We start from the raw sequence: 21,006 nt of genomic DNA on the forward strand, positions 1-21,006 counted from the left end.
AGCTGATCTGCCTTCAGTTCATCTTTGAACAGTGACAGTTTGCAGTACATACAAGATAGTCAGAACAATGAAAAGCTGAAGCAAAACACACGCAAAAGGGATTTATAGCCATGTGAAAATTAACTGGTTACAGAGTAATAGATGGAGTTGCTTGCTCTTAAGTTCCTGCTTTTTGTTTTACATGTGTTAGGAGATGTCCTAGAAAATATTCTGGAGAATATTTCTAAGCAATGAAGAGCAACAACAGGTCTTTATTTCTCATTCATAATTATTTATAAGCAACTTGTTAAGCACAAATAATGTGCAGTTATAATCAGCACCCCTGATAAATGGCCAAACTTCTCATCCTTAAAATATTGGCTGAATTGTTGGTAAATGCACATCATGCACTACTTATCCATTTCCAGGTACACTGCTCAGCAGTTTTGTATTGTGAAGTGAAGGTACAGAATGTACACTAGATGAATTATCTCTGCAAGTGATAGTTTATTGAGTGTTTTTTACCTGTCCATGTGCTGTAGATGGACACCTTTGCTGTGGACAAGACCATGTTAATGCACCTAATCCTTCTCAGCCTGGCAGTTGGGAGCAGCCAGGGGTGCTACTGTGATCATTACCCATGGAGCTCGTGGTCTACCTGTTCACAAACCTGCAGTTATGGCACACAGACCAGGCAAAGGTAGGGCCAAATGGTCTCACTACTTCTATGTTTCTGTTTACTCCCTGAGGTCACACCACTTCTGAGGAGGGGGACATGTGTCTCAAAGCCCAGTGTCTGTAATACACTGAGAAAAACTGTCACATCCAAGTGTTTACCAGATGAATAGATTATAATTCAACTGCAACATTTTAAAATTGCAAGATTAACTATGTAGAGCATCACAGTGTCCCCAAATGAAGCTGTATCTGCCGACACACTTTATGAGGAGAGAACAACCAGGTCCTAGGACACCCTTGTCAGCAGTGTGCACGCAGCACCACTGCCCAGTGTCCCACTCCAGGTGCTCTGCCCAGTGAAGAGCAATGCTATAGGAAGGGTGAGCTCCAGCATGGCAAGCCTACAGCAAGTTCCTCCTTGCATAATGAATTCTTAGGGTGACAGAACACTGGAACAGGCCACTCAAGGGAATTATGGAGCCTCCCTCTCTGCAGATATTAAAAGCCTGCTTGGTTGTGTTCCTCTGTGATCTGGTATAGGAGGACTTGCTCTGGCAGGGGGGTTTGAAAGGATGAGCTTTGGAGGTCCCTTCCAGCTCCTGATATTCTGTGATTCTGTGATTTAGGACCATACTAAAACGAAATAAATATTCAGCAGTACCAAATTAGATACAGTTAAGTGATATACTATAAACTTGTAAGAACTACCTTCTTTTTCATCCTGGCTCCTAGCTAGTCCCTGGGACACTGAAGTGACATGGATCAAAACTAATTGCTCTGTAGGCTCGAGACATTTGGATTTTTCTTTTAATCAATGTTCTACAACTACCTATTATTATTATTTCTCCCCCCCCACACACACACCCCTTGGGCACAATATCCATTCCCAGCCTTCACTCTGAGTTAAAAGCATCTATGATCTGTCTGTGATTTCTCCCTAAGCCTAACTTGTTCCATTTTTGTAGGCATATCAGAATTGATGATTACTATAGACAAAACTTCTGTGACCGGCTGTGCTCAAAGCGGGAAACTCGTGTGTGTAACCAGCATGCATGTCCTATCAACTGTCAGCTTGGGGACTTTGGCCCTTGGTCAGAATGTGATCCATGCATTAATAAGCAAGTAGGTAGAAATTTTACTATTTGAGTTTAAAACCAGTAAGTTATGCTTAAGAGAACTTGTTTGTTTGTTTCAAACGTTTAATGGCAGCTTACCTGTAAAATGGCATTTTAAGATGTGAAATTAGTTACGCATTGCGACAGTAGAAGATGGAGACAAGAAGTTAAAATAAGCAGATTGAAACAGAAAGAGGTGATTTAATAGAGCAAATCTGCTTAGCAGAACTTTATTCCAAAGGTCTATAATCACAAAAATGATTTTTCTACATAAAGGATAAATGAAGCTGAAGAGTTTGCATGTCTGTTTAAGCAGGAGAAGGTCTTTAACACAGCATTCCCTATGTTCTGGGCAAGAAAAATGGAAGCAAATACCTCATTAAAAAGACTTAAGCATCAAATCCTAACCACCACTGGCTGGAAATACTCAGGCTGTATCTTAAACTGATAGTCAGGCAGGATCAATTTGAGATTGCTGTAAGGACTAAAAGCATAATTTCCCCAACTTTTATAGGCTACTTCAAAACCAGGTGGATGTGCTTAACACCTGGGGAAAAAAGCCCCTGGATGATGCATTTTCCTCTTGATCTTGTATCTCTTGACTGATGTTAGACATAAATGTCAAATGTCAGAGAGGGAAGAGGTGAAAAGTCAGGCTCAAGTAGACTTGGCTTAAAGAAGCCAAGCCCTGGCAAATGTGAGGTTGAAGGAGGCAGAGAGCTGCAGGGTGCAGCTATGTGGTTGGTGTATCTCAGCTTTGATGCTGACCACGACAGCAGCTCTGAGTTTCTGTGCAGATAGCCTACAGCTCAGCTTCTGACACCCATGTCTGAAATAAACATTGAAAAACTAGTTGGAAGTTTTGTCTTTATAAACATACATAACTTTTGATACCCATGCAGGAGAAGGAGGACACAAAGAATCTGTTCTAGGTGTGAAATGTGAATCACCGAATGATGTCACCATTCTGCAACTGTGGTGCACAGTACGAGAGCTGAGCAGGGAGAAACAGTGAGAAAGAGAGATAAGCAAACAAGAGGTGAAAGAGGATATTGTTCTCATTTGAACTGCTTTTGTTTTTGTTTTGGTAATCAGTATCTGCCTACGTGGGTGAGTTTCTTACCTACACATCCACATGTGGAAGTGTTCTTCATTTTTACTGACTTAAAATATCAATGCAGCATACTTGCTGCTTCAAGCACAAATCTGCCTTTGTGGACCATTTTTCCCTCAAAGAAGGGAAAAAAATCACTTCTTCGGGCTTGTATAAGTGTAAACAACCATCAGAACAGGGGTCATGACTTTCAAGACAAGTGTGAAGAGTAGTAAGCAAGCTCCTTGTGAGGAGGAGGGATGAAGAGGTAAAAGCTTACATAAATAACGTAGTGAGTGTTATGGATCACAAATAGTACAGAAGGAAGCACCATTTTGAACTTAAAAGCTTTCAGATGGTCTGGTGTTGCTTCTCACACTCTCACTTCATAATTACTCCATTACTAATTTTCACTGGACATCATTCTGCATTGTTTGACTCCAGAATGTGTCTGTAGGAAGAAGAAGCAACAGAAGTCTGCAAGCAACTCTACTTTTCCAGCTGGGAAAAGCCCACAGAGGAGGAACTGTTCATTCAGTTGCATGTAAACACATATAACTAGCAGCCCCTTGAAGTGGAGTGGAAAACATCTGAAGTGATCAGTCTAGCAGCCTCTAGTTTTGTTATTCTGCATAGAGAGTACTGAGTAGGAGAATGAAAAGCCATCAAGCTCCTGATTTTGTTCCCAGTTCCTCTTTAGTAACATAAACTTTCAAGAAAGCCATTTTTATCCTCCCAAGTCATCCTGTGTCTGTCAGACAAGAGGCCTCATGTGTTGGGAGACAAGCCAGCTGGTTTGGGAGTGGGGATATGTACTACTGTCAAGGTATTTCTATTTCAACAGAGAAGATAAAGAAAATGAAAAATCTCCATAAGCCTTTTCACCCACCATTTCCTATTATATCCTTAACAGTCAAGATACAGGGATTGAACTTCATTCCTGCAGTGATATAAGCCAGGTTGTCAAGTGTTTAACTTTATATGCTCCTTCAGGGCTATTGAGACTCTTGGATTTCTGTTCCATACCTGCCTTATCTGGGATAAAGGTGAACTAGGAATTAAGGACAAAAAAAATAACCAATTATTTCCTTCAGGACTCTGCTGCTTATAAAGATTGGGCAGCGCTGAGGCATGTGGCTCTGCCTCAGGGAGCACTTAGCCACTAAAACCTTTCACACAAACAACACTGCTTTTGTTTCCTATGCCTTTCAGTTTCGTGTTCGGGCACTCCTGCAGCCATCCCAGTTTGGGGGTCAGGCCTGTACTGAGCCTCTGGTGGATTCCCGCCCATGCTTCCCAACTAAGACCTGCAACATAGTGGAAGTTAATTGCAAGAATAAATTCAAGTGTGACAGTGGTAATGAAAATCTTCTCTCAATAACTGCTGCTTTACTAGATAGTTAGAAGATTAGACTCTGACATAAAAAAAGATCCAAAGCCCTTGGAGTGTTGGAGGGCAGCAAGTTCTGCATGGGCCAGCAATGTGTCCTTGTGGCCAGCAGAGCCAATGGCATCCCCTGGGCTGCATCAGGAAAAGTGTGGCCAGCAGGGCTAGGGAGGTTCTTCTCCCCCTCTGCTCTGCCCTGGTGAGACCACAGCTGGAATACTGTGTCCAGTTTCGGGCTCCTCAGTTCAGGAGATACAGGGACCTGCTGGAAAGAGTCCAGCAGAGAGCCACGAGAATGTCTGGAGGACTTGAGCATCTCCCTTATGGAGAGCCCTGGAACTGTTTAGTCTGGAGAAGGCTGAGAGGAGATCTGATCAATGTGTGCAAAGGTCTGAGGAGTGGGTGTCAAGTGCCTGGGGCCAAGCTCTTTTTGGTGGTCAGTAGCAATAAGCCAAGGAGCAACAGCTACAAATTGGAACACAGAAGACTTCAGCTCAACATGAGGAGAAACTTCTTCATGGTGAGGATGACAGATCCCTGGAGCAGGCCGCCCAGAGAGGTTGTGGAGTCTCCTTCTTTGAAGACTTCCAAACCCACCTGAATACGTTCCTGGGCAAATTATCCCAGGGGATCCTGACTTTGCAGGGAGGTTGGACTTGATGATCTCTGGAAGTCCCTTCCAACCTCTAAGGTGCTGTGATTTTGTGATCCAGATCTTGTATACTGCATGCACAAATTCCAGAAAAAAAGAAGCATGAAGAAAAGACTGCTCAAGGACATCATGTGCACTAGTAGCAGCTTATTAGTAGTGGTTTATTCTGTGACTGAAAGTAACTCAAGTGCAATCTCTAGCCTGGGATGCCAGTATTACTGCAATGGCTAGACAAGAGTATTTCTCCGCATGGACTTTTCATGTGCAAACATATCATAGAGTTTGTCTGAAAATGAACTGGCTCAATTCATAGGATCATAGAATCAACCAGGTTGGAAGAGACCTCCGACATCATCCAGCCCAACCTAGCACCCAGCCCTATCCAGTCAACCAGACCTTGCCACTAAGTGCCTCATCCAGGCTTTGCTTGAACACTTTCAGAGATGGCAATTCCACCACCTCCCCGGGCAGCCCATTCCAGTTCTTGTTATATTTGCAGGTACTTCTTGTTTGTTTTAATTTAAACCTATCTGATTAGCCTCAAAATAACTTCATCCACATATCCTTTTGATAAACCTTAAATCAAGGCTTTGCACCTTCAAAAAAAGCCAAAAATTGGTAGAACTGAAACAACTGTTTATTTTTGGAATAATCTAGGAATGATATTGCCTCACTGCTAATTCCTAAGGCAAGTTCATACCTTTAGCAGGGAAAAAGGCAGACTGCCCTTTTCTGCATCCAGACATCATGAATAATTGCTTCAAGTTACTTACTGCTGCTGTTCCTCTCATGTAGGTCGCTGCATTGAAAAAAAATTGGAATGCAATGGAGAAAATGACTGTGGGGACAACTCTGATGAAAGAAACTGTGCTAGGAAAAAGACTGTGTGTAACAGAAAGTATGAGGTCATCCCAGGTGTGGAGTTAATCGCCAGTGGGTAAGACAGCTTTGCTTATTTTTCATTAACTTGAGAATCATAGAATCATAGAATCAACCAGGTTGGAAGAGACCTCCAAGATCATCCAGTCCAACCTAGCACCCAGCCCTAACCAGTCAACCAGACCATGGCACTAAGTGCCTTATCCAGTCTTTTCTTGAAGACCCCCAGGGACGGTGCCTCCACCACCTCCCTGGGCAGCCCATTCCAATGGGAAATCACTCTCTCTGTGAAGAACTTCTTCCTAATATCCAGCCTAGACCTACCCTGGCACAACTTGAGACTGTGTCCCCTTGTTCTGTTGCTGGTTGCCTGGCAGAAGAGGCCAACCCCCACCTGGCTACAATGCCCCTTCAGGTAGTTGTAGACAGTAATAAGATCACCCCTGAGCCTTCTCCTCTCCAGGCTAAACAGGCCCAGCTCCCTCAACCTCTCCTCATAGGATTTGTGCTCCAGGCCCCTCACCAGCTTTGTTGCCCTTCTCTGGACATGTTCCAGCACCTCAACATCTCTCTTGAATTGAGGGGCCCAGAACTGGACACAGCACTCAAGGTGGGGCCTGACCAGTGCTGAGTACAGGGGCAGAATAACCTCCCTTGTCCTACTGGCCACACTGTTCCTGATGCAGGCCAGGATGCCATTGGCTCTCTTGGCCACCTGGGCACACTGCTGCCTCATCTTCAGCTTACTATCTACCAGCACCCCCAGGTCCCTTTCTTCTTGGCTGCTCTCCAGCCACTCTGTCCCCAGCCTATAGCACTGCTTGGGGTTGTTGTGGCCAAAGTGCAGAACCCTGCACTTGGCCTTGTTAAATCTCATCCCAATGAGATTGCTGTCTCATTGATTTACATAAAACCTCTCCAATTAGCATGTGAGAATATCCAGTAAAAACAAAACAAGCAAACAAACAAAAAAAAACCCAAACCAAAACCCCAAACAAACAAACAAAACCAAACAAATAAAAAAACCAAACCCTCACAACCCCCAAAAAGCCCCAAACTCCCAAATTCAAACTAACAAGAAATGATAAAGCTGTAAGCAACTCATCAGGCTAGGACTTTCTCACTTCATCTGCCAGTCGTGCACTGATGCTAAAGAGCTGTCAAGAAGCACTGCTGCCTGAGTGACCCTTCCTGCCTCAGGGCAACCACTGAGTGCTGGCAACTTCCAGCTCAGCTGTGCCAGGTTGTTTGGAAATTTTGAGGATATTCCTCTATGGGTGTTTTGTGGTTTGTTTGGGTTTTTTTTAGTCTGTGATACATTTTCACAGAGCTACAGAATGTCAGGGGCCCATCCAGTCCAACCCCCCTGCCAGAGCAGCATCACCTAGACCAGATAACACAGGAATGTGTTCAGGCAGGTTTTGAATATCTCTAGAGAAGGGAACTCCACAGCCCCTCTGGGCAGCCTGTTCCAGTGCTCTGTCATGCTCACACGGAAAAAAATTCTTCCTCATGTTTACATGGAACTTCCTTTGCCTCAGCTTCCACCCATTGGCCCTTATGCTGGCATTGGGCATCACCCAGCAGAGCCTGGCTCTGTCCTCCTGGCACTCACCTTTACATATTGCTGAGGTCACCTCTCAGTCTCCTCTTCTCCAAGCAGCACAGCCACAGCTCTCCCAGGCTCTTCTCATAAGAGAGATGTTCCACTTCATCATCTTTGTGGCTCTGTGCTGGATTCTCTCAGGTAATTCTATGCCCTCCTGGAACTGGTTTTGTGCCATACCAACCATCATCTCTTTCAGGATATTGATTTAAGTGGTGTAAAACCTAAGCATAAGATGCCAGGCCCAGACAGTCTTGCATTTTTAATGGAATTTTGAACTCAGTGCACTCTGGTAGCTCTCTTATTGTAGAAAGGGAGGGATGCTTATTCATTTCCCTAGGACACTTTTGCATGTTCTCTGTTAAAGAGTAGGGGATCTTATTAGTGTTTACAAATATTTAAGGAGTGGGTGTCAGGAAGACAGGTCCAGGCTCTTTGTGGTTCCCAGTTACAGGACAAGCAGTAGTGAGCATAAACTTCAACACACAAAGTTCCATCTAAACATAAGAAAGAGCTTTACTTTGAAGGTGGCAGAACGCTAGAACAGGATGCCCAGAGAGGTGGTGGAGTCTCCTTTTCTGGAGACTTTCAAGGCCTGCCTGGATATATTCCTGTGTGATCTGCTTTAGGTGATGTTGTGGAGAGGTATTCTGCCTCCTACACCGATTTTGGCAGAGGGAAGAAATTAATTGGGTTGAGATAATATTCTATTAAAATATATATTTATTAAACTCTATGTTCTGAACTCTCACAGTATCACAGTATCACACAGTATCACCAAGGTTGGAAGAGACCTCATAGATCATCAAGTCCAACCCTTTACCACAGAGCTCAAGGCTAGACCATGGCACCAAGTGCCACGTCCAATCCTGCCTTGAACAGCTCCAGGGACGGCGACTCCACCACCTCCCCGGGCAGCCCATTCCAGTGTCCAATGACTCTCTCAGTGAAGAACTTTCTCCTCACCTCCAGCCTAAATTTCCCCTGGCGTAGCTTGAGGCTATCCCCTCTTGTTCTGGTGCTGGCCACCTGAGAGAAGAGAGCAACCTCCTCCTGGCCACAACCACTGTATATTAATATTAAAGGGATTCTTACATGGTTATGAAAACATGCTAGGATAAAATACCTACAATGACTTATTAATAACTAGCAAACATTCAAAATATAAACAGAGAGAGGATTTTTCCCCATGGCTTAATGCTGCTAGAGGTCTATACTGTATTCGTCCAGCAGAGTGGGCTGGAAACTCTTTCTGCTCTATGGCAGAGACAAAAGATTATTACAGAGGCATCAAAACAATAACTCACAATTCTTATTAGTTATCAGTCACCCTCTGGGGCTATGTCACAGCCTATTACAAGTGTCCAAATCTCAGGGGAGCTTTGCCCGTGGACTTTGAGCCTGGAATCTTCCTGGCTTGAGGGGAAAAGAGGATCTTCCCAGCTTCTGGGGAAAATGGTTGTCTCTGGTGTGGTTCTCCTGGCGAAGGCAATCTCTGCCTTATTCTGATGGCTTCTTCTGGACACTCTTGTTACGGAGGGAGTTTCTCTATGCCTCAGCCTGTTTGGCGGAGGGGAGAAATTAATTTGAGGTGGTATTAATTTTATATAAATATTAATTTATTAAAATTAATATTTACAAACTCTTGCCACCCTCAACCACTGTGTAATAATATTTAGTTCTGTGCAAAGTATGAAAATAATTAGGATATGATATATACAGGGATTTGGTTAATAACTGTCAAAACATCCAGTTATAAACTATTTGCAGAGAGAGAGACCTCCCCTAGGCTTAGTGCCTCTTGGGAGCTATGCTGTTTGTCCAGCAGGGGCTGAAAACTGTCTGCTCTAAGGCAGAGATAACTTATATTACAGAGGAATCAAAGCTTTATTTATAAGTGTTGCTCTTAATTATTAATCACCCTCCTGGGGCTGTGTCTCAGCCTGTGCCCAGTGTCTGGACTCCCAGGGGATGGAATCTTCCCGGCTTGAGAGGGAAAATAGGTGAATCCTCCCAGCTTGAGGGGAAATGATAAATATTCCCAATCTCTGGGGTAAACAGGTTTTGATAACCTTTTGTTCTCCTGGAGAGGGATGGTCTCTGCCTCGATGCTGTTGCTTCTGGATATCGTGTGTCCAGGGATGATCAGCTGGCAGGATTCCAGGAACAGGAGAAGGATGTCTGTGCAGTTTCTGGCATGGTCTTTCACAGCTAGCAGGCTGTGTTTGTGGGTGCAGACAGTCTAGAAGGAATGCATCCTGGCTCTCTTGCCAGGTAAAGCTAGGAGTCTGTGCTCTGTAGATAAAGCAAGGTGGCTGGCTTAGGCTTAGGGGCTATCAGCCCCCCATATATGTATCAGGTGCAGGCTTGAATGTGCTCTGCTTCTAAGGTACACAGACAGGTTAACTGCAAATTGAAATCAAAGTAAGAGGTCTGAGCCTCAGAAAGCATGCAAGCGAGGGCAAGACTCTGTGTCTGGGCCTTGCAAGTAAATCAGGGCAGCAGGACGCTGCAATGTGGATCAAAGAGCTGAGCTGCACTGCAGGCAGGGTCAGAGAGCTGAATCTGAACAGATCTGATGGGAGCTGAGTCTGAAGCTGAACAGCTGAATCTGAACACGTGGTGCACCTCTGCACCCTCTTTATAGACTCTGGGCTGAGATTCATGGCCCTTTGGCCATCCAAAGTGACCAATCAGGCTGGCAGTAAGCCAAACCTTACCTTAATAGGCAGGAGCTGTTTGCCTGGACCCTCCTAAATATGAGGATCACCTGGGCGGACCCCAGGGATACACGAGCTGGGTGTGTGTGTTACACAACCTGTTTACTACCAGGGGTCCTGGCAGGAAAACATGTCCAGGCATGCAGAGGCATAAGAAAGGCCTCTGTTTTCGGGCCTACAGCCCCTCCACCACAGCTCTGCCCACAGATTCTTAGAGAGGCAGGATCTCAGGTGCAGGAGTAGGATGCCGTGCTGTCTCAGCACAATTCTCATGCAGCTAGCAGGCCAATCGTGTGCAGACAATTCAGAGTCTGCTTCCTGGTTAACTCAGCAACCATGGCACTTAGCAGGCAGTGATAGGCAGCGGGCATGCAAGGTGTGCGTGGCTGCTTGGAGACTGAGCTCCGTAGCTAAAGGCAGGTGATACAGGATCTGGTCCTGATAGCACAGTGGCGTGCAGATGTGCACAGCTGCCTAGGAGACTATGGGCTCCACAAATACATAGGCAGGTTTAAGTGAGATCTGCGACTAAGCACAGAGGCAGGCAATCAATGCACGGAGTCTGGGCTGTGCAGGGGGAGTCTGAGCTGCAAGTGGGTCAGAGCATGAGGGTCTGAGCTACGCAGGGGTCTGAGCACGTTGTTCACCTGTGCACCCCTATTTATTGAATGTGGGCCGAGATTAATGGCCCCTTGGCCACTAGAATGACCAGTCAGGTTGGCAGTCAGCCAAACCTTGCCATACTAGGCAGAAGCCACAGGCCTGGACTTTCTCTAGATAAGGGGGTCACATGGGCCTACACCAGGGAAGCACGAGCTGGGTATGTGTGGGCTTACACAGCAGGTTTACAACCAGGGGTCCTGGCAGACCAGACTTTGTAGCAGCAGGTCTGTTGTGTCCCTTTTATCCATTTAATGTGTTTACCTCTGGTTTGGGCAGAAAAACATGTCCAGGCAGGAAAATAGGCATCAACAAGCCTATTTTCAGGCCTGCAGGCCCTCCATGACAGGTGATCCTGCACTGTCAGGGGGATTAGACTCAATTTTCAGAAGTCACTTCAATTCCACGACATTCTGTGGTTCTGTGATTGTCTCCTCCTGGTATTGGGATTATCTAGAGGACAGATAATGTGACGGTGGAAGGTATGTCATGGAAGATACATGTCCTAGCTTGCCCAGGCATGATCCCATGGTCACCTTCCCTCTGATGGGGAGGGTGGGGAGGGGAACCAAAGCACAGGGAGAAGACAAAAGGCTTGGAGACACCCACCTTGAAGGTCCAAGACTTGCCCAGACTTGTTCCTCTCAAATAAAGGAAAGCAAGCTCCTGACAGGGGTCTTCAAGAAAAGACTGGATGAGGCACTTAGTGCCTTGGTCTAGTTGACTGGATAGGGGTGGGTGCTAGGTTGGACTGGATGATCTTGGAGGTCTCTTCCAACCTGGTTGATTCTATGATTCTATGACTTCACCTAACATGATCAGGTTTGGCAAAGTGCCATTCTGATTGGTGAATCTCTGTGGCCAAATGGGCCATTATATTCAGGCAAACAATGAACAGGCTTTTGCCAAGTGCCTGCTTTTGCCTTTGCTTTTGCCTGCTCTGCCCTACCACACTATGCTCTGCTTTGCCTGCAGCAACTTTCAAGACACCAACAGAACTCCCTTCAAGTGTTTGCGTACTGTCTGATTCTATTTTGTGAGTAAATGTTCAAAGCTGCTCTGTAAGAAATTCTGTAACTAGATTCTATTGTGCCTTCTGTCTTAGCAGCAGAAAGGAGACTCCTGATTCTGCTAGTGGGCAAGTGGTACAGAATCATAGAATCAACAAGGTTGGAAGAGATCTCCAACATCCTTCAGGCCAACCTAGCACCCAGCCCTAGCCAATCAACCAGACCATGGCACTAAGTGCTCCATCCAGGCTTTTCTTGAACACCTCCAGAGACAGTGCCTCCACCACCTCCCTGGGCAGCCCATTCCAATGCCAATCACTCTCTCTGCCAACAACATCCTCCTAACATCCAGCCTAGACCTCCCCTGGCACAACAGCGTGGTATAATTGACCACAAGAACCTCTTTCCAGTTCTGACTAGAAATAGAAATATTTGCTACTTTTTAAAGTGTTTCTTAAGTGTTTCTTAAGTGGTTTAGGTTGCCTGTTCCCTGTGTGTGTAAATATCCAAACCGTGAGTTTCAAACACTGTAAATAAGTTTTCTGGTGAGGTTTAATGTTAATAAACAATTTTCATTGTTATTAATGATCTTCACTTGGATATCAAAATTAGTATCCATTATTAGTTGTGTATAATTTGTAACAAGGTGGGGAACAGGATTTCGACTGCAGCATTTCTCAGGTGAATTCAGTGTAAATAAAAAGCTCTTGTAAATTCTTTCAAAGCAGTAATGTACTGCAGATGCTCATACTAGAATCATAGAATTACAAAATCATAGAATCAGTCAGGGTTGGAAGGGACCACAAGGATCATCTAGTTCCAACCCTCCTGCCAAGGACAAGGGCAGCCTACCATAGATCAGGCTGGCCAGAGCCTACTGTTCCATTCAAAGCAACTAAATCTTCAGTGCAGCTATATGTCGTTAACTGCTTCAAGTCTATGTCTTTATGAGATTGTTTAGTTTCTGGAAAAAAAAATGTTGTTGTTGTTGTTGTTGTTGTTGTTGTTGTTGTTGTTGTTGTTGCTAGATTTCACATTCTGGCAGGAGAGAGCAGAGGGGAAGTCCTTGGCAACTCGTTCAATGGAGGACAATGCAGAACAGTGAAGCGCAATGAAACCAGGAGGTCATATCGTGTTCCTGCAAACCTGGAGTCTGTCAGCTTTCAGGTATTCTCAAGCAGCAACTGATTGCTGAAAAAATACTGCCACAACCACAGCCCAAGTTCTGGGCTCAACTCCTAGCTTGTTATGTGTTTCAGAACAAGATTGCAGGTGATGGGTGGAAATGTGACAAATTGAGCACTCAAGTGGCTCTACTCATGCCTTTCAGAACTGTTTTTACTCACCACATAACAGAATCAGAGAAAGCACTGGGTTGGAGTGAACCCTAGAAGTCATCTTGTCTGACTCCTTTGCATTAAGCAGGGGCATCTCCACCTGAATCAGGTCACTCAGAACCCCATGAAGCCCTGACTTTGTATGTGTCCAAGACTGGGGCCTCCACCACCTCCCTTGGCAACCTCTTCCAGTGTTCCACCATGCTTGTAATAAAGAACTACATACTAAAGAACTTCTACACCTGAAGGGAGGTTGTATCCAGGTGGGGTTGGTCCCTTCTCTCAGACAACCAGCAACAGAACAAGGGGACACAGTCTCAAGTTGTGCCGGGGGAGGTCTAGGCTGGATGTTAGGAGGAAGTTGTTGGCAGAGAGAGTGATTGGCATTGGAATGGGCTACCCAGGGAGGTGCTGGAGTCATTGTCCCTGAAGGTGTTCAAGCAAAGCCTGGATGAGGCACTTAGTGCCATGGTCTGGTTGATTGGACAGGGCTGGGTGCTAGGTTGGCCTGGAGGATGTTGGAGGTCTCTTCCAACCTGGTTGATTCTATGATTCTTCCTAAATCTACCCTTCTCTGATTCCAAACCACTGCCCCTTGTCCTCTTGCTACATGACTTTGTGATCAGCCCCTCCCCAGCTTTCTTCTAGATTCCCTTCAGGTACTGGAAGGCTGCATGGCTATGCCTATGTCTTTGTTCTAACTTGGTACCAAAGGCCTTATTCATGACCCTTCTGCTGGAGGCTCAGTCAAGTCCAAAACTCATTTCAGAATCACTACTGTATCCTCACAGTACCAGTGGTTGTCCTAACTTCCTTCTAGTCAATTGCAGCCATAGGGCACAGCTCCTTTCTGAGCCATTTCAACCTCTCAGTCCTGCCTGTTTGCTGCACCAAGTCTCTCCAAAGAGCAGTAAGGAGAGGAGGCAGATCCTGATCCTGAGGCAGGAGAACAAGAGAACACACAGACTGGAGAGGGGACCTGCAGAATAGCTCAATGACAAAAAGCTCTTAGCTTGTATCACTTTAAGACACTGTCAATGATATTTCATACTTTTTTTAGGCATTCATGGTTTAATGGTCATGGTGGAGGTAGTTGATGGGTGGACTCTATGACCTTAGAGGTCTTTTTCAACTGAAACTATTTTCTGATCTTGCCCCCCAAGGTCTTTAGTAGCCCCATTAATTAAGCAGATCTAGAGGAGGGAAAGAGCTTACATCAAATCATAGAATCATTTAGGGTTGGAAGGGACCACAAGAATCATTTAGTTCCAATCCTACTGCCATGGGCAGGGACATCTCCCACTAGAGCAGGCTGTCCAGAGCCTCATCCAGCCTGGCCTTAAACACCTCCATGGATGGGGCCTCAACTACCTCCCTGGACAACCCCTTCCAGAGTCTTACCACCTTCATGCTGAAGAACTTCTTCCTAACATCCAGTCTGAATCTCCCCATTTCTTGCTTTGTTCCATGCCCCTCAGTCCTATCACTACCCAACATCTTAAAAAGTCTCTCCCCAGCTTTGTTGTAGGGTCCCTCAAGATACTGAAAAAAACAGCCTTCTCCTCTCCAGACTGAACAGCCCCAACTCTCTCAGTTTTTTCTCATAGTTGAGCAGTTCCAGCCCTCTAATCATCCTCATGGACCTTCTCTGAACACCTTCCAGCACATCCACATACCTCCTGTAACAGGGGCTCCAGGACTGGATGCAGTACTCCAGGTGTGGTCTCACCAGTGTGGAGCAGAGGGGGAGGATCACTTTCCTCACCCTGCTGGGCACACTTCTCTTGCTGCAGCCCAGGCTCTGGTTGGCTTTCTGGGCTGCAAGACCACAGTGACAGCTTGTATTGAGCTTCTCATCCACCAGCAGTCCCAGGTCAAACACCCACAGGGTTCTACCTGAATTTTGAGAAGTGAGTAAAGTCTGAACTGGTGCTGAAGTTTCCCTGGTGCTTTCTACAGGAGCACTACTGAGGTTTACCAAATTCAGCAGGTTATTTTCCACCTGTCCTTCAAGCAGCACTTTTGTTAACATTGAAAGTATATCCTAAGACTCCCTTCTTGAAACTTGGTAATTTCTCGAGCAAGGAGTTAAGAGGAAAGGATGGAAAACACCAGTCTCTCTCTCTTGTATGGTAAAGAAGTCATAGCACTGGGACTTAGTCATAGTGTGGATCCAGCATGAAGGTCTGAGAGTCTTTCAAAATTGTGTTGCAAATTATTTCTAAGCTTTGCAACTCGAGGCAGGGAATGTTTAGAAGAGTGTGTTACATACTGTAGTGTTTTAACTCCAGCTGGCAAATGAGTACCACACAGCTGCTTGCTTGCTCACCCCGTAGTGGCATGGGGGAGGAAACTGGAAGGGTAGCAAAAACTTGTGAGTTGAGATAAAGGTGATTTAACAGGGAAAACAGATACTATAGCCCTAAACTAAGCAAGACAAGGAATTAATCTGCTGCTTCCCATCAGCTAGCAGGTGTTCAGCCATCCTCAGGAAAGCATGGCTCCATCATGCATAAGGGTTATTTTGGAAGAAAAAAGGCCATCACTCCCAGTGTCCCCCGTTTCTTTCTTATTCCCCTCCATTACAAGTGCTGAGAATGATGACCACAAATGAAACTGTTTGGGCAGTTCACAGAACCACAGAATTAACCAGGTTTGAGAAGGCCTTTGAGATCATCATGTCCAGCCTAGCACCTAACACCTTCTAACTGACTAAACCATGGCACTGAGTGCCTCATCTAGTCTTGTCTTAAACACCTCCAGGGATGGTGACTCTACACCTCCTTGGGCAGCACATTCCAATGCCAATCACTATATCTGGCAACAACTTCTTCCTAACATCCAGCCTAAACCTGCCCTGGCACAGGGCTGTGTCCCCTTGTTCTGTTGCTGGTTGCCTGGGAGAAGAGACCATCCCCCTCCTGGCTACAGCCTCCCTTCAGGTAGTTGTAGACAGCAATGAGGTCTGCCCTGAGCCTCCTCTTCTCCAGGCTAAACAACCCCAGCTCCCTCAGCCTCTTCTCACAGGGCTGTGCTCCAGGTCCCTCACCAGCCTTGGTGCCCTTCTCTGGACACATTCAAGCACCTCAACTTCTTTCTTAACTGAAAGAGACTAGAACTGGACACAGTACTCATGGTGTGGCCTAACCAGTGCTGAGTACAGGGACAGAAAGACTTCTCTGATGCTGCTGGCCACATGGGTCCTGAACCAGGCCAGGATGCCATTGGCCTTTTTGGCCACCTGGGCACACTGCTGGCTCATGTTGAGCCTCCTGTCAACCAACAGCTGTTAGAGTCAGATGTTCTGTCTGTGGCCCCTTCCAGATTCCTGATTACTCCCAGCCTCTCCTCATAAGCTATGCCCTGCTGTTCCCTAATCATCCTCATAGTCCTCCGCTGGACCCTCTCCAGCAGATCTCTGTCCCTCTTAAACTGGAGAGCCCAAAACTGAACACAGTATTCAAGACGAGGTCTCACCAGGGCACAGTAGAGGGGAAGGAGAACCTCCCTTGCTCTGCTGAACGTACTCCTCCTAATACAGCCCAGGATCCTATTGGCCTTCTTGGTCACAAGGGTACATTGCTGTGCCATGGGTAACTTGTTATCCAAGTTAACCTGTCGTGTGTTCATCTCTCCTATTAACCTTATTCAGCCTCTTTTGTTTTTCTTTCTCCTCAGCTGACTGCCATGATTCAAATAACCAGACCTGTTTCTTCCATTAAAAAAAAAAAAAAAATCAAGGATTAGTTGATTGATAGATCTATGCTTCAGATTATTGTCTGAGTGAATGTGGTTTGTTTTACTGAATCTCCAGGTAACAAATGAAGAGGATGATGTAGAATCAGATTTCTACAATGATCTAACTTCCTTGGGTGAAAACGTTCATAGAAGTGGTTCATCCAGTCACGGTAGTGGTGGATCTTTTAGAATCCCAATTTTATTCTCAAGAAAGACAAAGATTGAAAGCAGCTCACATTCCTCCTTTAAGAAAGCCATTCTTGCCTCACATGAAAAGGTAATTGTATGCTGCCTCAAATTTCTCCCTTCCATTCTATTTCTGTCTGCTTATTTCTGAACTGAGCTATCAAATGCTTCTTTCCCTTACCAAGGCATTGGCATCACACTTAAAATACCTGTAAACACTAGAAGTACATGTTAAAAAGTTCCTCTTCTGATACTTCTGGTATGGTGGTTGTAACATATCTTCTGTAATGAAGGAGGAGCTTTTTCTGGTTTTAATGCAGAAAACACAGATCTGGGATTATCAAATTGTGTAAGACACTGTGCTAGTTTGAAGCTAGCTAGAATGTTTTGGTGAGAAGAACTAGGTTACAGGCTGTGAAAGGAAAACAAGGGTGATGTCTAATTCACTCATAGGCTTGCTGAGAGGTGTAAGAACAAGAATCCAAACATAGATAAGGAAGTCTTCTTCTTCTGCCTGGGAGCTCCAAGCTGCATTTTTCTCTCTAGTCTCTCTGCCATCTCTCTGATTAGTCCACTTTGCTTCTTAACCCCCTGGCCAAACTGCCATTCTTCCTTGGGACTGGGGTAAGGTTGAGAGGTATGGGAGAAGGTGGAAAGGCAGTTGGGAGCCCCTCCTGGGGACTCAGGTTTCTGGGAGGGGAGTTGTGTTTCTGTATTACCTTTTCCCTTGTCTATTTCTGTCTATAACTGTATATGCTGTAAATATCTGCTTGTATATTGTGCCAGCTGTAAATATAAGCTTCATTCCAATTTCCAGAGCTGGCTGAGTCTAGTCTGGGGGATTTCTAAAGTGTGGGGGGGCAGGGAATACCAAACCACTACAACCACTCCTTTCCCTGGCCTATCTATAGATTAAGAAATCAGAATCACCTCCCTCACCCTGCTGGCCACACTTCTCCTGATGCAGCCCAGGCTCTGGTTGGCTATCTGGACTGCAAGTGCACACTGCTCCTGTTGAGATTCTTGTCCCCCAGCGCTCCCAAGTCCCTTTCCTCAAGGCTGCTCACCAGCCACTCACTGATTAGCCTGTATTTGTGCTTGGGATTGTCTCAACCCAGATGCAAGACCTTGTGCTGGTTTGAGGCTAACTGGAACATGCTAATGAGAGAAAATAGATCACTGGTTGTAAAAAAGAAAATAATTATAGAGTCTATATCATTCATCGGTTTGTTAAAAGTGATAAAGAGCCAAAATGCAAACAATTTAACCTCTTGTGCCTTCTTCGCTTCTAAGCATGGGATCTATTCACTTCTCCTTTGCTCCTCTCTAATCTTGTCACTAACTTTGCCTAACAGATAACAAGTAAGCTTCACCGTCTGGGAGAGAGAGGTTGGCTTTGAGCCCCTTCTGGGCAGGAGGGAAGTTTGGATTTCTGTATTATTTCTCCATTGTATATGATTGAAAATATCTTTGCTGTCTATATGTGCTTGTAAATTTAGCTTTGCTGTAAATATAGCTTTATCCTACTTGCAAGCCATCTGAGCTGGTCTGGTAAATTTTAATAGTGGTGGTGGTGAGTTTCTTAATCCACCACCCCTCATGCATATAATTATAAGCTGAAGCCTTTTCCCCGAAGCTTCTGGTTGTCTCATCAATTTCTGATGTCTTTGTCATGGCAAGCTGTTATCCTTTTACTTTCTGTTTGGCAGACGCTCTGGGCCCCCTAATTTTTTGTTGGAACGCTTCATATTCCCACAGAGTAAAGGGGTAATGAGCATTGGCCTCAAGATTCTCACAGCTGGAAAACACAGGGCTCGTTTTTCTCATGGTTAAAGCAGCATGGCTCACAGGAGTGATTGGCTCTTGCAGTGTATCTCAGGACATAACGTTTGCTCACCCACTTTCTGCAGTGAACTGCCTATGAAGGTGCTAAGACTCCCCTTTTCTTATTTCTAGAATTCCAATTTTATCAGAGTCCGCAAAGTAATTTCTGTGGCAGAATTTGCTGTTAAACAGTCAGACCTGCAGCTCTCAGATCCCTTTCTAAAGGCACTCAACCAGCTGCCCCTGGAGTACAACTATGCTTCGTACAGCAGAATATTTGATGACTTTGGCACTCATTACTACGCCTCTGGGAAGATGGGTGGTTCCTATGACTTGCTTTACCAGTACAGCTCCGAGGAGCTGAAGAACTCAGGTATGTAGTCTTTAATAGGAAAATACAATGGTCTGTTTGCCACCTTTTCTTATAATTGTTTTTAGGTCTTATCACAGAATGTCAGGGGTTGGCAGGGACCTCAAAGGCTCATCCAGTCCAACTCTCACAGTATCACAGGATCACAGTATCATCAGGGTTGGAAGAGACCTCATAGATCATCAAGTCCAACCCTTTACCACAGAGCTCAAGGCTACACCATGGCACCAAGTGCCATGTCCAATCCTGCCTTGAACAGCTCCAGGGACGGCGACTCCACCACCTCCCCGGGCAGCCCATTCCAGTGCCCAATGACTCTCTCAGGGAAGAACTTTCTCCTCACCTCAAGCCTAAATCTCCCCTGGCACAGCCTGAGGCTATGTCCTCTTGTTCTGGTGCTGGCCACCTGAGAGAAGAGAGCAACCTCCCCCTGGCCACAACCACCTCTCAGGTAGTTGTAGACAGCAATAAGATCTCACACAGGAATGTGGCCAGGTGAGTTTTTAATATCTCTAGAGAGGGAGACTCCACAACCCCCCCAGGCAGCTTGCTCCATTGTGGTGTTGCTCTCAGAGTGAAAAAACTCCTCCTCTTGTCTAAATGCAACTTCCTATGCCTCAACATAGAATCATAGAATGGTTTAGGTTGGAAGGGACTTCAAAGCTCATCCAGTTCCAAACCCCTGCCATAGGCAGGGACACCTCTCACTAGAACAGGTTGCTCAAGGCCTCTTCCAACCTGGCCTTCAACACCTCCAGGAAGGGAGTAGCCACAGCATCCCTGGACACCTGTGCCAGTTTCTCACCACCCTCACTGCAAAGAACCCTTTCCTCACACCTAGTTTGAATTTCCCCTCTGCCAGTTTAAACCCATTGCCCCTCATCCTGCCACTGCAACTTCCACTCATTGCTTCTTGTGCTGTCATTGGGCATCACTGAGCAGTGCTTGCTCCATCCCCTTGGCACTCACCCTTTACATGTCTATAAATACCACAAAGTTCTTCAACAGCAGAGAAGACCTTTAGGCTTGTGACACATCTAGTGGTGGGTGAGGAGCAGTGATACCTGCTCACCTCCACATGAGATATTGTTTAAAAACGTTAGTCAGGGTATTTTATTGTTATGGTAGTTTCAAGAATACATCTGTAGCCTTGTTTAGGTTAAAATTCAAACGAGTTCCGTGGCGCTAGAGGTTTTTCTGGTTCACATTGTTCAAGGTGGGCCCTGTTTACACATGAGGAAAGTAACTGGCACAGGTCATTGCCAGTTACATGTTCTGGTAGAAGTCTTTTTGTTTGCAGGATAGTGTAACCCATGGATCTGCCGGGGGGGCTATGTTTTCTACTCCTTGCCTTTGTCTCAGTGGATCAGGCTGTTGAGTTTGCACAGCTAGTAGCCTGTTACTGATGCACCAGATATATCAAAGCTGCTACAGCAGCCTTTTGGCTCAAAGGGGGAAAGGGAAGGGGGCAACTTGGTATCTAGCACCCAAAAGACTGGACTTCTTGCTTCTCAGCTATTCCAACATGACACTTCAAACTGGACCTCCACTGACATACCAGGATAGTTTGTCCATCCAGGGGATCACTTAAAGTACCTACAAATTAAGAACCTATTCTGCAGTATCTGTGCTGATTGATTTTCTTCCCCTGATCCTGTCCCAACGGATAAGGCCAGGCATGCAGAGATGTGGTGCTAAGGGATGTGGTTTACCACCAGACTTGGTAGTTATTTAATGGTTGGACTTTAATGACCTTAAAGGTCTTCTCCAAC

The 21,006-nt window shown here is 45.5% G+C and overlaps 2 protein-coding genes across 4 annotated transcripts in view; both read left to right on the top strand.

Moving 5' to 3' along the window:
* RPL37 (ribosomal protein L37) overlaps positions 1 to 21,006 on the top strand; it is a 472,830-nt gene that overhangs the window by 346,826 nt on the left and 104,998 nt on the right. The gene's annotated exons all lie outside the window — the stretch shown is intronic.
* Positions 522 to 21,006, top strand: part of C6 (complement C6) — a 39,312-nt gene continuing 18,827 nt past the window's right edge. The window contains exons 1-7 of the mRNA XM_064176836.1: positions 522 to 679; positions 1,623 to 1,779; positions 4,078 to 4,222; positions 5,700 to 5,841; positions 12,808 to 12,946; positions 16,931 to 17,131; positions 18,997 to 19,237. Of these exons, the coding sequence (XP_064032906.1) occupies positions 522 to 679; positions 1,623 to 1,779; positions 4,078 to 4,222; positions 5,700 to 5,841; positions 12,808 to 12,946; positions 16,931 to 17,131; positions 18,997 to 19,237 (1,183 nt within the window). The remainder of the gene's footprint in view (positions 680 to 1,622; positions 1,780 to 4,077; positions 4,223 to 5,699; positions 5,842 to 12,807; positions 12,947 to 16,930; positions 17,132 to 18,996; positions 19,238 to 21,006) is intronic.

This window comes from Pogoniulus pusillus, chromosome Z (assembly GCF_015220805.1).
Source record: "Pogoniulus pusillus isolate bPogPus1 chromosome Z, bPogPus1.pri, whole genome shotgun sequence".
Lineage (NCBI taxonomy): Eukaryota > Metazoa > Chordata > Aves > Piciformes > Lybiidae > Pogoniulus > Pogoniulus pusillus.